This window comes from Thunnus thynnus, chromosome 11 (assembly GCF_963924715.1).
Source record: "Thunnus thynnus chromosome 11, fThuThy2.1, whole genome shotgun sequence".
Taxonomy (NCBI): domain Eukaryota; kingdom Metazoa; phylum Chordata; class Actinopteri; order Scombriformes; family Scombridae; genus Thunnus; species Thunnus thynnus.
This window is the reverse complement of record NC_089527.1, coordinates 26205381-26222201: the sequence shown is the minus strand read 5'-3', so window position 1 is coordinate 26222201 and position 16821 is coordinate 26205381. Positions and strand designations below refer to the sequence as shown.

Below are 16821 nucleotides of genomic sequence, written 5' to 3'. Positions count from 1 at the left end.
CATTTGAAGGACTTTTAATGAGGTAGCTGAACATTTTTTGTTTCATATGCCCTAAAACATGTCTGGAGGAGATCTTTAAATTAATAGACTGACATACAACAGCACAGATGTATTGTAGGTTGGTATTTTAACATAAATAGATATCAGTAAATCAGTAAAAATGAGACAAGGACACAAGGAAGTAGTTAAGAAAAAAATCAAACAATAAAAATTAAGTCTGAGAATAGCAACTGAACTGAAGATTACTGTAATATATTTTGAATATACACTGTACAGTGATAATCCCAGTAACACGCTGTACATTAGTGCAAATGGGTAATACTGGTGCTGCTAGTGTAAGGTAATGGATTGAGTTCACATAGATAACAATATAACCACATATTTATATATTTGGAATATACTGTATGATAGAGATGTTACAGGGATATAAGGTGCATATAGAAATATGATGTAATAATGTAGATAATATAGAGAAATTATGAATCATCACTCAAACAAAATATTCCTGTAATTTTCATTGTCACAGAATGACAAATTGGGCCTTTAATAAAAGTCACCGTTGCCTGTTTGTCCAGCAGATGACGCTATTGTATTATAACACACCCACTCTGCTATATACATGATACCATAATTTAAAAAAAACCAAAACGAAGCCACTCACTATTATCGACGTAAATTGCACTAAGAGTAGGACAGCTGTACGTAATCATCGAGCCTATATGGATCCTTATTACAACCAGGGACAAAGGAACCCAGTTGAACCCAGGAGAAACCCTGCTACTAACCCCAGAGACAGAAACAGGTCTTCAGATATGTCTGGAAATGAAGCTACACCTGATAATTTCGACAGAAATGCACCTGACAGCGGAAATCCACAAGGGACAGACAGACAGGCGCAGTAGTAAGTAACAGATGAAGTTGTGTTTTACTAAACTCGACATTAAATACAATCTGATATCATCTGTAATATAAACACAGACCTGTTATGTTTTGCTTTTAAATAATTTGCCAAAGAGACAGCAGGCTATTAACTTTAATTCTGTGGTTATAAGCAAACATTTACTATATTGTATTTGCCCTGACATATTTTTGTTATGGTGGAAGTGAAGCGCTCCTGTTCACTTTCGTTTCATGAGATTGGAAAGTGTAACGGTGCCTTCACTGTTCCTCGTAAATATCAGCTGCTTGTCAGGTAGGCCTACAACCGAAGCCTGTAACACAAAATAAACACAAAGTGTACCCTGTATCAAAATATGTTTGTCTTGTCATTTCTTTTGCTTTGTGTTCTAGCAGGATGAAGACAACAATAACCGACATTTAACGTGAATACACCTGTGATGATAATCAGCAGCTGCTCGAGCTTTTCAATTTCTAAAATTACTGAAAGCAGCATTTCTCTGCTCATCTTGATAAAACCATACAGAAACGGGTTTTTGTTTTTTGTTTTTATCTATGGTTAACACCTGGCAGCTATGACAGCTTAAAGTTGTCCATAAACTGAACTATTCCATTATTAGTAACACCATTATGTGACAGGTGTAAACTAACTTATGGGTCAGTCTCAGTGGTTTTGCTTCTGTTTTTTTGGCTTTGTCGCAGCCAACAAAATTCTACTCTATGGCTTTACTACTCTGGTAATTTCATCACAGTGTAACACCTAACTATGTTGGTGTGTTGATATTTCGATACCTTACCTACCTGCATGTAGACACCGCCTTTCCAACCTTAAATCTACTAAAGGGTAAATAAAAGGGAAAAACAGAGTTAACCTATTAAGCCAAACCTCTCAAATACATCCATGGTTAATGTTGTATTAACTGCTGTACAAGAACTTTGCCTAAAACACTTGAAAATGAGCTTAAATATAAGTATACCATGAAATATCTGATCAGAAAATAAGTAAACAAATAAGACTACCAATTGAAATCAAACATTCCGTTGCAACTTCTGACAGCGACTGAAAGCTGTGGACACATTTTGGTTATCACTAAAGTTTAAGACCATTTAATGATGAGTATTTCTTCCTGTGTTCTTTCTCAGCTCAGGTGGATTCACCATGATCCCACCAAATGAGTCTCGCCGTAGCAAGATAACAACGAGTGAGCTTGATGCTGCTACCTATCTATAATCTTTTGATCTGTGAACATGTTTGAAATTTGTCTCCCAAGTAATGGAGGTTTTTTTTGTTGCTGTAGTGGCTCAGAAAGAAGAGGAGGAGTTTCAGAGATGGAAAGAGTCACACAGAGCCCCCCCAGTGCACCTGAATCCAGAGAGACTGGGTAAACCAACACATAAAACATCCTTACTGTTTATCACACTCGCCTTTGAGCAACAATTATCTTTGACTATTTAACATTATTATTTCCTTAATACAATATGTTCATGTTTAAGTACATGCTTAATTACTGATATGTTGTAATCTGTTGTTTAATGTATCAAGGCGGTGATGGAACATTGGCTGAAGCTCGGAGGAGGCAGCTTACAGACTTGCGTTGCTCCAAACTGCAAAAGAAGGTATTTACACACATGTGCTGCAGCAACCATACATCATGTTCATCATTCAGTACAAATGCATCTTTAAAGATTTCTGCATGGAAGTTCATTCTTTACCTTTGGGAACAGGATGTGTAATGAAAAGAAATACAAAGTCTCTGGTCCACTGACTCGCTTTTCAGAGCTTTAAACTGCATCTGAAGATCTGAAGAGTCTTCTTCAGTGAATGAAGCTGGCTCAGGTGTATCAAGTGACCTAAGTGTGGAACTTCAGTGATAGGAAGTGGTTGTCTATTCACAGTCATTTTCTACAACATTTTATAGACCAAAACCTAATAGATTAATCGAGAAAATAATCAACAGATTGATAATGAAAATAACTGTTAGTTGCAGCCGTAAAGATCTTGTCCCTCTATGAGCACACAAGCAAACTATATATTAAAACATACCACGTTTGAGATGCAGTGAAGATGTATGAGAGCATGTACTTTTCACTTTTCCTTTTTTGCGATGGCCAAATCACAAAGAAATGTTTAACACAGCCTGTTGTTCCAAGCTGAAACAGGAAGATTTGGACAAGAGGAGGAGACAAGAAGAGGAGGAGAAGTCACAGAGGATGAAAGCCGAACAGAGAGAGAAGGTGAGACAAAGATTAAAACAACAAGAATCTGTTCTTTGGCCCCTTAGAAAAAGAGTTTTTATGTGTGTTCCTTATATCAATCGCCACCCTTATATTGATATTTCTATTATGTTTGAAAAGGTGACAAAAAACATTAAAGCATGTAAAGAAAATCGACCCCCATACACATTTAAAATATTAAACCCCCTTTGGAGAGTCATTTTACTATGAAGTAATAATTTACTGGTTTGGCGTCTCCTCTCCCCCTCAGTCCTCCTGATCTGTCTCTATTTCCGTCAGCATAGTGATTCCTGTATTTCCCAGAGTGCTTTTGGACAAACCCCAGAGTGTAAGTGTAGGTGGAAAGAGCAATAGTTAGAGCAAGAGTTGGTGTTTTTCCAGTAAAGTGTTGCAACTCTTACAGCATATATAACATGTTTTGTTGCTGCATTGCATTATGGTCTATTGAGTTCAATAGAAAACATTAAATCTTTGCCTCTTCTGTGATGGACCTCCTCAACTGTTGAATGATGACTCCAGAAAATCCATCCACTGATCAAAACAATGGGCGCAAATTACAAGATGTTCTTTAATAGTTGAGTCTGAATCCTGGTGTGACAGCACTATATTTGTATGTGAAGGTGGGATATTAAATTGTTTTGTTTGTTGGTAGTGGTATATGTGAGGCTCATTAAAACATGTTTGTGTACCATCAAGTTTGTTTCCCCTCAGTGAGAAACATGTTTAGCCTCTAGATGTCAGTAGAGACAAGCATCCGCCTGAGCTGCTGCATGTCTGTGTTGAATCTTCCCTCACACACCCTGCATTAAAGCCATGTGAACTACCTGATTAATGATCTCGTGGGTTTCTAGCCACCAAAGACAGTTCCTCACTCTGTTCTCAGACATGTTCTCCTCCATGTCTGGCCCTGCTCTTGGTCTAATAGTGGTTAATGGACTGCTACAGTTATGTTGAAGGGTGATTAATGCTGAAGACCAAAGTGGTATTCCACAGACCTTTTCCTGTTGCGCCATGACCTCTGTGAAGCCATAGGAATGTACTGGTAATCCAGCAAATAAACAGATGCATGTCTTCCTAGTCTTATAGACGTGATCTAAGCGGAGGCTGGCAAAAACATGCCTGGGTCATGAATCTAACCTGACCCAATTTGGTTAGGGAGAGTTTGGGATGTAGGGGCAGCTGGATTCTGGAGAAAACAGGAGAAATATTAAGTGTTTAAACCACAGTAATTGAATATAGTACAGATCAGCCCTGCTCTTGGTTGAGCTGTGCATATGTCAATGCCAGAATATAATCTAGAAATGAAATTCTGAGACAAAGACCAAAGAAATTAAAGGGGACTGAGGGGGATTTCCACCTCTTAATAGCAAAATAAACTTCAGTGAATATTAAATAGATCATCTTACTGAATGTTACTGTAAAAAGTACAATAGAGTCATTTTTATGAAGATGTTGCAGCCCCATAGTGACGACTTTATTATTGTATCCTTATAGAGAATAATTATTACATGAATTGTTAAATACTATGTTTGGTGATGCCTCTGATGGACATTTTCAGTGCTTCACCTGGGTATTGCTCGGGTTTTTTTGTTTGTTGTATGTTAAGAATAAGTTGTGGTTATGCATGTGAGTTATGTATATAATATAATGAACTTGAAAGCCACATCTTTAATGACAGACAAGCGCATGTAGCACTGCAAGTATTATGCATGTAGTATCTATCAATATGTGTGATCACAGGGCATCAGAGTACTGTATATTCTATTCATGTTTAACTGGTAACTGAAGGTTATCAAAGGGCTATCATTAACTAACATTCCTCTTTATGCCCAGTGATTGTTGAGATAAATATCACTCTTGCATAATGGAAAAAACAGGATTTGTATGGTGGCTGTATGTCATCCATCCGGTTGTGTGCTGCGGTGTGACTGCTGACTGTGATGCATTGCAGGCTGAGCGCCTGGAGGAGAAGAGACGACAGGAAGAACAGAAGAGGAGGGAGCAGTTCAGGCAGGATCACCGCAGGTCAGCCCTGGATCAGGTTCACTTGGGTCCCATCACTGTCACTGTGCGGTATTGTGTTGTTTTGTGTACTGTGCTGTGTTCTTTCTTGCTCTGCAATGCATCTTAGTCATAGATGTAGCATCAAATGACACCATCTCCAAACCTTTACAAAGGAAGCGCCCAATGTCTGATCCCGCTGACCTATAATTATCACTGGAGCCTGAGCAAGCTGCATTTCCTGTTGGCAGAAAAAGGAGGAACACTGATTATTAGTTGTAAATATCAGGGGAAGCATGAAGACAGGTGACATAATGCTCACCTCTGATTGACCCCGTTTACCCATTCAAACTTGTTGGGTCGAATTTTTGTTGATGCAAAAAGAAAACTTTGTAGGAAACTTTAGATTGATAATAACTCTGGTGACTGAGCATTGCATTTCCATAAAGTTTGGGAACTTGCGAAAGGCAGATTTTAAAGAATAAAGTTGATGCAATGGAGACCTTTCAGTTCCTAGTATGGGTCAAACTCCAAATCCCTCGATGCTACACTTAAGCCACCATTATTATATTATTAATAGTGTCTTTTTTTATGCCCATATCTTTCAAACTCCACACACCCAATTTGTAACACAGAATTCCTTTTAAACATGTCTGGAGGCCAAAGCTAAGATAATGGTGATGTCACTTGAGTAAATATTCTCAAAGCTCTTTCAGAGCCACAGAAGACGTTATATAACTGTTTGCACAGGCTGTGTAGTGCTCCCCATGACTAGTAAATTGACTTTGACATGTAAAATCAGTGGAGAACCCTTTCAAGTGGACAGGCGTTTTTTGGGTATTATATTGGATGTTGAGACAATAATGATTTAGAGCGTCTGCTGTCTACACAAGCTTTTCATGCCATATTCTCCTACAGTGTGTCAGACCACTTTAAATCAATTTGCCTGACAGTTGAGATGTTATTGGAATATTATCCGTGGTCAGCTCTGAGGGAAATTGCTTGTCAAGTAGCATCTCTGGCTTCCTTACAAGAGAAACAAAAACAAGAGACAGTGAACCAACGTGTGAACCTGAAGAAACAATGAAGATATTTAGAGATGGAGTGGGACAGTGCAGCTGATCAGACGTTTGGGAACGGGGAGAGTGGTGTCAGTGTGGGACAAACAAACTTGGTCAACCTTGTGGGACTCCAGTCCTGTCAGCATCTCTGGCCTGTGGAGTGTCTGTGGAGAAAACGAATACTCCTTCCTAACTTATTATTTGTGTGTGTTTCCATGTCTGTCTTTCTGAAATGTGTGACTGCAAGGCATAGGATGTAATGTGTATATTTATTGCAGGAGGACTGATGATTTTCTGCAGAGGTTTGAGAGGAGAGCCCCGGGTCCATTGGCATCCAGCAGTGCCACACACACGTCATCCGGGGTAAGCCAGCAACCACATAATATGTGTGTGCACGCTTGTATGTGCTTTCACATGTATTGTTTGTATACACCATGTCTGTTCATCAGCGTGTGTCCGTGTGTGTGTGTGTGTGTGTCTGGACACACACATGCTTGCTCTATGGGTCCCAGGGTTCAGTGTGGAGTCTCATATCTGTGGCTGTGGGGTCGGAGACTGAAGCGCTGTGGTAGTTCACACCAATAGATCTGCCTTTGAAAGCTGTTTTCTGAGTAAATACACTTGGGTGCAGAGTTTTCATCGTCCAGGGCCGTGCGGGTATTAAGCGGTATCCCCAGTAGGCCGGGTGGGGTGAGGAGCCCGATCCCCCTGCAATTATGTGCTGGTCAGAGCTGGGGCACACAGCAGTAAAGCAAGCTCATGGTTGAGTAAAAGGAAGTGTAAATACACAGAGGAATAGGCCACTGCTTTTCCTCTCCCCTGCCTCTCTAATGTCTGTCTGTCTGTGCTCCTTTCACTCTCCTTTGTTTTCTCTGCTTCTTTTTTTCTCTTTTCTCAGCCTCTCTTCCTCTCTGCCTGTCTTCCCTTCTTGGTTTTCCTGGGAGGGAATAAGTGGAAGGCTAGCAGAGTTCAAGGGACTTCCCAGAGTTCACACTGAGAGAGACAGAGACACAACATGACTATGAGGAGCCTGCAGAGGACAGAATAGAGTGGAATAACCTGCGTTTGTAAAAGTACCTGGCGGAAACCCAAGCTCAAGCCAATCGCACGCCTTGTCAGTCACAGGGGGCAACCACTCATTGTAAAGAATCTTCCTCTTAATCAACAATCTTTTTTTAGCTAATTGCTGCTATAAATCTTAAAATCAGTTGCTGCTGTAAATGCGTGAAAGCGAAGAGGTCACATTTATTTTCAGCTCAGAAAACATACATTTATTAGAAAGTGTTGACAGCTTCTGTCGGAATGTCAGACATGCTGCTAATAGTGTCTGCGCTTCCCCACCCAGCCTAGTGTCTGTCAGTGATGTTAGACCAGAGAAGGAGAGAGTGAGCAGGAAACGGCCTGAGGACACGCTGCATTCTGCTGTGAGTGTGTTATGTGGTGACTGACAACACCGTCAAAACTGCACGCTCAGCTCCCTCGTTGGACAGGGGAGATGTTTTCTTTCGGCGCTTTTCTCGTTGTTGCATATTTCTTTTCTCTCTCTATTTTTCTCACATAGACCTGATGTAAATCTTTCACCGCACACCAAGTTAGTGGTGAGAGAGAGAGAGTTAAAGAGAAAGAGAGAGGGGACTAGGGTCAAACTATGGAAACTAGGAAGAAATGAAAAGCAGTCAGTTACAGTAATAAAGAAGTCTCTGTTTCATGGTGGGACACACACACACACACACACACACACACACACACAGCAACATGTAGACAGGCTAAATGGATGATACAGTTCACTGGATGATACCAGGGTTACAGACAGCAACAAAGACTCACCTCTTCCTGGCTTTCCGCCCTCTCATCTCGCTTCGTCTTGCCTTGTCTCGTCTTGTCTCCTCTCGCATCTCCTCCTTTCCTTTCCTTTCCTTTCCTTTCCCTTCCCTTCCTTTCCCCTCCTTTCCCCTCCTTTCCTCTCCTTTCCTCTCCTCTCCTCTCTTCTCCTCTCCTCTCCTCTCTCCTCTCCAGACTCTCCCAGGCTGCAGCTCTGTCAGATAGACGTCACAGATTAGGAGATGAAAGCTTGCGGCTGCGGAGCAGCAAAAGTCAAACTTCTTGATGTGGTTCTGACCGTGACTCTGGGATCTGTTGTTCTTTCAGCAATGGCTTTATAAGACAGATTGATCTTTCCTTCATATCCTTTATTTGTGGGCGTGTGTGTGTGAGTGGGAGATTTTTTGCTAAGCTGCTTTGATGGGAGCACAGAGCAGTACAGGTGGGCTCTGTGTTCCTCCTTCCTCTCATGCCATGCTAAATAATCAGACCCATCGCTCTCTTGGGACAGGAAAACAGAGGGTGAGAATGGAGGAGAACGGAGTCTGAATGTGTATGTACGGTATTTCAGTATAAACAGTTGATTTTCACAGAATGATATGCGGTCGCACTGAACAACAACATGGTAATGAACTTGTAAAAAATCTTAGAAAGCTGCTTTGAATATCTAGCATACTCATATGGCACACATGCTCACTACTTTTACAGAACTGGTTATTGCACAAGACAGGAAACGAACTCATTGACCTTCTGCTGCCTCTGTTTCATTTAGTCATTTGTCTCTGTATATTTTCATACTTTGCATATTTTTCATCTGTTGGTACTGTTATCCTCACACCCTTAATGCTGTAATCCTCTTCAAACTACTCAAGATGTTCTGTTAAAATTGACATTTTGCTGTGTTCATACTTATTATTGCTTTTATTTCCTTTGCTGTCTATTACAATTTGATATTGTAATGTTATAATTTCCTCACTTGGAGCATTACAGACTGATCATATCATATTCAGGAAAGCCTCTCCAAATACCTTAAATCCAACTGTGTGACACAGGGCATTCATGAAAAAGACAGCGTTGTTCTCAGTGAAACTTTACTGGGTAAAGAAATAAAAACACAGATCATTACAAATAAATAATATATAGTGTACAACAGTCATATTACTGTGCACTCACCCACACAGCTAGGCTCAAATGTGTTGGAAACTGAATAACAGTTCATTGTCAGTGGCAGTTAAGACCAAAAGCACAGAAACTACATGCACTTTCCATTTAAACCTATAGCTCTAGTGTCTTTATCAGCAGGTGCTTACTATAGACCCTGATACCGATAAGATACTATTTTAGTTCTTTGTCTGCCCACAAGAGCATATTACACTGTAAGATTTCTTCTCCTTTATACTTTGTGTGCTCAAGCTTTGGTTTGATTAATCTCTTTTTTTCTCAGAGTGAGGCCCTGAAGACTAAACAGAGAGAGACGCCGGTGAAAAGTGAGAGAGAAGTAGAGGAGGAACGCAGGAGGTGTGTACAACATTCATGTATTTTTTCCACTTCAACAATTAACTCAGGTTCGGTCTGTGACATTGCAACATAAAAGCAGACAATTTTGTAAAATCATCTTAAAGTACTTGTACTTTACTTGAGTGTATCCATTTTATGCAACTTTATACTTCACTACATTATACAGGGAAATATTACTTTTGTATGCACAAAACCTATGCGCACTTTATAATATATGATGCATTGTTACAGATCAAAAGTACCTAAAATTATATAAAATAGTTTAAATGAGCTCCTTCTCAACCAGCAACAACATTGAAATACTGTTTATGCATGTTAAAGCATTAGTAATAATATTCATATGATTTTATGTGTAGTAATAAAAACACTGAAAAAAACAATTCTGCTACATTATGATTACTTTTGCTTTTGATAATATAAGTATATTTTGTGAACGATACTATATGATTTTGAATGCAGTTCTTTTACTTGTTATGGAATACTTCTAAATTGTGGTTTTCTACTTAAATAAAATATCTGAATATTTCTTCCACCCCTTGCAAAATATAAACTGCACAGAACTGGACTCAACAAAATTAATAGTTTGTTTTGCTCATCCGTTTGGAATAAAACCAGTACAGACTGAAGTGTTCAGTTTATAGACATCACTATGTTTTAGTGGGTTTAAAAAGTTGTCAAACATATCCTGCTCATTGCCATTTGGAGTGTGCCAACACGATAAGTTATAAAATACAGCATTGGTTAGTTTAATGTGAACCGTTTGTTTGATTGATTATATTTTGACAGGGTGAACTCAGCCTTTTTGGACAAACTTGAGGGTCGAAGCAGAGAGAGTGAGACGGAGGCAAAGAGGGAGAGTTTCAGTCAGGCCTCTGAAGTGTTTAGACATCAGCCGTCCAACACCCCTGGACAACAACTACCCCCTACTCACCTGAGACCAGATCCAGGACAGGACCGGGCAGAGGAAGCTGGTGAGCTGAGAATGAATGTGTGAATAACCCTCGGTCTACTATTTCTCACGCCTTTTTTTAGTCTGGCTCAACGCTGGTTAACCAAACCTAAATCTGACATATGACAAGAGTTGCCCACTTCATCATTTCTCAGAGGACGTTGATTGTGTTTAGTCTGCCTTAAATCAAAGGCTTTACGTGCTACAAAAATGTAGGCAGGAATTTATGCGTGGTACGTAGTGATACTGTCGCTCCTGGCGCTTAAATCCTGCTGATACTTGTAGTTTGTGGGAAAAGTGTGTGTTTGTAAGTGTGAGTAAGAAAGTATTTTCCCCTTCTTTCTAGGCCTTTACTTACTACAGACTGAGCAATAAATCACACTCATTTAAGTGTGTGTGAGTCTGCAGACAGCACACTGAGAATAAAAGCATAAAAGTGTGAAACAAACACAAATGCACTGAGTGCTAATAGGAGTCTGTCAGTCAGCGAGAAAAATTCTCCAGGAGCGGTGAACCCAGGATAGACTGACAAACTCTCGGCCTCCATCCAAACTCATTCGCCAAGAGGAGCAGTCCCGCCCTTTTATAATTGGTCTGGATTGACACATTGAGTTTGATACCTGGCGGTTTGCCACATGCCTATGAATACCTGCCACTCACAATAGAAGAAAGAAAACAGAAACAGACTATGTCATGCTCATTACTTACTGCACCTTAGTATTTCCTGCTACTGCACGTGTGCACAACACAGTGCATGAAATTAAAATCATTGTTTGTTCAGTTCGTTTGAGTGTTTAACTGGCTGCAGTTTGTTTAACTGTACAAAAGCTGTAAGACTAATGATGTTGAAATACATCGGTCTGATGTGCCAGATCGGTAACAGCATGTAATAGTCAATAAAATATGAGGGAAAAAACAACCAATTATCCAATATTCCCTTCACAACAATATAAAAATAACTGAAACAAGTAATAGATTATCAGAGTAGTAGCAGATTATTTTTCTGTCAGTTGACTAACTGAATAGTTGCATTTTTGGGCCTCCTACCAAATTTTGGTGCAATCTCTGGCCTCATACATTAATACATTAATACATTATCATACATTAAAATAGTTAAAATCACAGTCAGATTTACACATTTTAAATTTCGGAAAAAAGAGAGCACTGATATCTGATACCAGATCAGATCAGTACTCAGTATCAACATGTACACAGAATTGATGTATCATAATTAGAGAGAAAAAGTTGCATTCCAATCATTTTTTTACACCCAGTAAGATAAACATTAGTCTCAGTCCCAAAGTCCACTATGAGCCATCTCTTTTACTACCTCTCCATCGCCTTTCATCCTTGACTAACTGCCCATCCGAACACCAACCACAGCATGTTGATGTCACAAGTTTGAGGTTAAAACTCAAATGCCACAAGAATAAAGAATATGTCAAATGCTCAGCCCTGGCACTGCCGTTGTGGGCAAAATTCTGCATTTCAGAATCCCACAACATCCTCAATCTACGTTAGGTTGCATCTATGAGCGTCAGTCTGTATTTTCCCAGTGCGCCGATCAAATCTTTCGGCTTTGTTATTACCTGCCTGAGCCAATCTCCTGCCTGGTTGTGTGATGGCCTCTCCTCTCGGTCCCCCGCTGTTATCCAGGCCTACATTTTTGATTGTCTGGATTCAGAGCTGAACAAGCCGATGGCAGGGAGAACCACCGGGAATCTGATCCTGAACGGTGTGGGTAGTTGTAGGGAACAGATGCCAGAGTAGTCAGGCAAGAGCATTTTGGATCGCCTCACAGCCTTTAAAAGAAAATAATAAAATATGTGATAGTAAGACCTCCAACTACTCTTTTTGAGAATGGGAAGAAGTGCACTGAACTATATATTGTGACAATCAAATAACCCTCTTTCAACAGCAGCCTCGTGGGAACAATAATGAATAAATTGTGCTCTATGAAGATGATTTCTTTCCTGTGTGCTTTCCAGACCCACAGCCTGACTATGAGTGGGACTTGATGAAACTGATGAGCAACTTTCCAGACTGCAGCAGAGTCTTCCTAGAGGACATCCTTGATCAGTGCAACGGCGATTACGAGCAGGCCTACACAATACTCATCAGCTCGCTTAGTTGAATTTAATGTATCTTTAATGGGAGGCTTGTCTTGCTTTAATATTGTCTTTGATGCTTTATGCTGACTACACTACAAAATTGAATATATGTATACCTACCTATGTGCTTCTTGAAATCTGTTTTTGATTATGTCATTAATCATTGAGTGTTTGGTGTCTTGTATCTGTCTGCATGCAAGTGAGTCACATAGGGTTTTTGCCCTGACATGGAGTTGAATTGATTCGTTTTCACCAGTTTAGTTGAAGGTCATCGCCATGACTCATAATCATCAGATCATATTTGAGGCTCTTAATTAAATCAGTGTGTGTGCAGATGGAAGAGGGCTCTACTCAAATACACAATGTTTTTTGTTTGTTTTATAATCAAAGTCACATGTGATGTATCTATAGTAGGATTCTTCCAAAGATGCAAATCCAAATAGGATTTTCTCTAGGAAGGCGTTTTTGACTGGTTTGAATTCAAAGTCACAGCAGCTTGAAAGGACTCCAATAGTACTGAATAAAAACCTTTTAGTGAACTCTCTTTATCACTGTTTAAACCAAACCCTTCCTTTTCTTCTGTGTTATATCAAGTTGGGTGGGGTTTCTGGGTGGCCAGTGGGCAAAGAGCCTAAAAAATGCCAGTCTCATTGCTAAGCTGGACAGCAGAGATGTTATCACCTGACCGGCAACAAAGGACAAAGGGTGGTGCTCTCACAATGGGGGACTGAAAATCCCCGTCTACTCTGCATGAAGTCATGTAAGGAGCATTTGACTCCATCCAGTATGTCTTCCCTCTGGAGATCAACCAGAAACATACTATCACTGAGAAAGTTTATGAAGACCATATAGCTCACAAAAGTAGAAAGATGTTGGAAGCTATTCCTCATCAAGGGCCTATAGAGAAACTGTTAATGTAGTATTTATGGGATGAAGGAATAATTTGACATTTTGGGAAAATATTTGCTTTGTTTCTGTGAGAAGATTCCACAAATTGTTGTTCTTACTTTTCTATTTGTTTATGAATTAAACAAAGGTGATAGTGTGTTAATTAGTAAGGTTTAGAGGTGTTGGTAGGCATCTTTTTGAACTTGAGTGAGAGCTAGGCCATCTTAGCTGTTTTCCCCTGATTCCAGTCTTTATGCTTATGAATTATTACATAATTATGAAATTATTACAATATATAAGTGGTATAACATGATGTCACATTTTACTTGTAAAACCTCAAAATAATAATTACAATTTGACAACTCAATAGCATTAGCTTATTACATCATAAGAAAAATGTTATTTAGGGGAATGTTATACATAACTTATTAGTTATACATCATCAGTTGCTAGAGCCTTGTTTTTAAGGCAGTTTTCTTTATTCAGGTTATTAAATTTAAGATAAAAATTTGTTTCAGGTTAGTGTAAGTGTTGAGGCTTAGTGTGGAAAGATGAGGTCTATGGTTAGGTCATGAAATACAGTTTTCACAACTACGTTACAGTCATACAAAGAATTGTACAAAATCTAGGCACCTTATGTGTGTGTCGCTGTTCAAGTAAACAGGAAAAACCCTGAAATGAGCTGGCTGTGTGTGGGTGCGTGTGGGTAGACTGAGCATTCTGAGAGGTGGGGACACACCACTGCTCTGTCGCCTAATCAATACACTTCAGTGCATGTCTGTGAGCTGATGAGACAGTTGTGTGGGAAGGTATCATATGATGTCTCCTCAGGCTGTGTGGATCTCTTACAGGACAGTTCAATTAGCTCAAATGGAAACAGCTCTGGGACCCAGTGCAGTAGATCTGTGGCCTGTTCCAAGAAGTAGGTTTGTCAAGTTATCCAGACAAAACACATGAAAACCCCTAAAATCTTTTACATGGACTTATGTATAAAGACTTATTCTACATTGAAAAGTATTCAAGATAACTCAGTCAAGATGTAGAGCTGTACTATCCAGTTTTATGTCTAATATTTCCTTTCTGATGTTGACTACTCCCTCTCTTTCCCATACCTACTATATCCTTTCACTAATCCCCCGGGGGCATGCACTGATTATGCTACAAAACTGCTCCAAAATGTGGATATCCTTTCTGCTGCTCTACCTGTTCGGCTACCTGGCATTGCAGATTCCTGTGATTGGCATACCCCTCGATGCTGAGGATATGCAAAATGTACTTGTGCTTTATCTGCGGCTTACCCCACGCACTGCAAGCTCCCCTGAATCAGCCAGAGATCCTGTGATGACGACTCAGCTGCTCGTGAGGGGCCTTTCTTCTTGGTCATCTTTCTCTCCGGGGGATGCAGCGGCAGCTTGACTGGTCCAGCAAGGAGGAACTGGTTTGATCTGCTTTTGCTCTTACTAACCTTATCCAGGCCCAGAGCTTACACAGCCTCAAACACCCGAGGAGTTTAAAATTAGAAACGGATGGCTTTGCCATCTCAATGTATGCAGTCTGGTAAATAAAATGGACTTAAGAATATGGGCTGACTCCGACATCATGGTCTTTTCTGAGACATAGCTAAAAAAGCTAGCTAAAACAAATGACATGATTAATATCGAGGGATATAATGTCAGACCGCACCAAAAAAAGAGGTGGGATTGCAGATTATGTCAAATCTAAATTAAACTACTCTTCCAGTCCATCAGCAAACCAAACTGCTTTGAACTCTCAGCAATTAAATTATCCCTTCCAAATGATTCACATATTATTGTGGTTGGATGTTACTGCCCGCCTTCAGCTTCAAATGAAGCAGCCACTTCAATTACTGACCTTCACAATTGGACTAAATCAGAGTTGGTTTTACTTGGCGACCTAAACTGGGACTGGTTATCGTCATCCTCAGATCCATTCAAGGACATTTGTGACTCTCTTTGTCGAGTGCAGCTAATATACTCACCAACCGGGTTAAACCAAAAAGATCTGGTTAAATCCACACTACTCAATCCTATTTTAACAAATGCAAAGTAAACCATGTTAGTGATCACTGTGCAATTCACTGTGTGAGAAACTGTAAGATTCCTTAGAGTAAACCCTCTTTTATCTATGAACGACAATTTAAACATTTTAATGAACAAATCTTTTCAGATGATCTTTATAACAGTGGCCTGGGTTTTATCTCACAAATGGCTGATATTAATCTGGTTTGGGATTATGTTAAAGCCATTTTATTGGCTATATGTGATAAATACATCCCTTTTGGAAGATTTAGGAGAAGTGGTAAAGACAACCCTTGATTTAATAAATGTATTTCCTCTCTTATTAGATAAAGAGATGCTGCCTGGGCCAAAGCAAAGAAAACTAAAAACTCTTTGGATTGGACCTTATACAGAACATTAAGAAATAAATCAAGGGTAGAACCAATATTGCAGACACCTTCAATAGTCAATTTATTTCTACTGGTTCAGTCTTTGATCCCAGTAATGCAGGGGTATATGTTGCAAAAGGAAACTCTGAGCCTGCCTTGCTCAAATGTTCACTTTTACTCCTATCTTAACTTTGCAAGTCCACAAAGCTCTATTGAGCCTAGATTGTAAAATATCTTCAGGGCCAGATAAGATAGAGCCTTACTTTCTAAACATTGTTGCAGATATTATTGCAGAGCCTATTACTTCTGTTTTTAATCTCAGTTTATGCTACAACGTCATACCCAGTACCTGGAAATCAGCTGGTCCATTGTTTTTTATGTGACACTGCTTATGCTGCTGTCTTGACCAGGACTTCCTGGAAGAAGAAATCTTGTATCTCAATGGGACTTTCCTGGCTAAATAAAGGATAAATAAATAAAATAAAACACTTGCTTCTTGGAAAATATCCTGAACTTGTCTGTATGTGTTTTGTGTGAGTTGCAGAGTTGTGTAGGTTGTTTTATGACCATTTCCTGAGAACAAAATTGGATTCTTCTCCATGTTGCTACTACAGTGTATTCACTTTCCTTTAAAAAGAATGACAGCATTAGTAATTTGTTAAGGCAGGTGAAAACAACTCTGTCTACGTTCAGTGCCAAACGGAGTCAAACAGTCACGGGGCACAGTTTTACAACACATATATTAATGTTCACACCAAACCAAGTTACCTGTAATTATCTCCTTTGGCTTCTATGTTTATGATCAAACCAACCCCATCAGTAACTATCTAAAACTATAACTGAATGACACTTATTAACACTATATTGCATTAGCAGTGTTGAACAAGGAAATGTTAGCGAAAAGGCTTTAAACGATCGATTATTTAAAGTTAA

General features: G+C 39.5%; 1 protein-coding gene across 2 annotated transcripts; it reads left to right on the top strand.

Annotated features, from left to right (window-relative positions):
* The first annotated feature begins 606 nt into the window (after positions 1 to 606).
* epsti1 (epithelial stromal interaction 1) lies at positions 607 to 13132 on the top strand. Of its 2 annotated transcripts, none has more exons than XM_067604166.1 (10): positions 607 to 901; positions 2041 to 2099; positions 2235 to 2279; positions 2441 to 2514; positions 3049 to 3132; positions 5084 to 5157; positions 6473 to 6557; positions 9460 to 9533; positions 10320 to 10504; positions 12471 to 13132. In XM_067604166.1, the coding sequence occupies exons 1-10, from the start codon at positions 720 to 722 to the stop codon at positions 12614 to 12616; spliced, it is 1008 nt and encodes a 335-aa protein (XP_067460267.1). In that variant the 5' UTR covers positions 607 to 719; the 3' UTR covers positions 12617 to 13132. The 2 variants fall into 2 exon arrangements, with proteins under 2 accessions (XP_067460267.1, XP_067460266.1); XM_067604165.1 differs by having other exon boundaries at positions 609 to 901; positions 2196 to 2279.
* The last annotated feature ends 3689 nt before the right edge of the window (positions 13133 to 16821 follow it).

Bases quoted from the DNA above. Each gene is read 5' to 3' on its own strand.
- epsti1 (XM_067604165.1), top strand. From the start codon at position 720: ATGGATCCTTATTACAACCAGGGACAAAGGAACCCAGTTGAACCCAGG. The intron at 902-2,040 runs GTAAGTAACAGA...GTTCTTTCTCAG, and splicing joins ACAGACAGACAGGCGCAGTA to CTCAGGTGGATTCACCATGA. The intron at 2,100-2,195 runs GTGAGCTTGATG...TTGTTGCTGTAG, and splicing joins CCGTAGCAAGATAACAACGA to TGGCTCAGAAAGAAGAGGAG.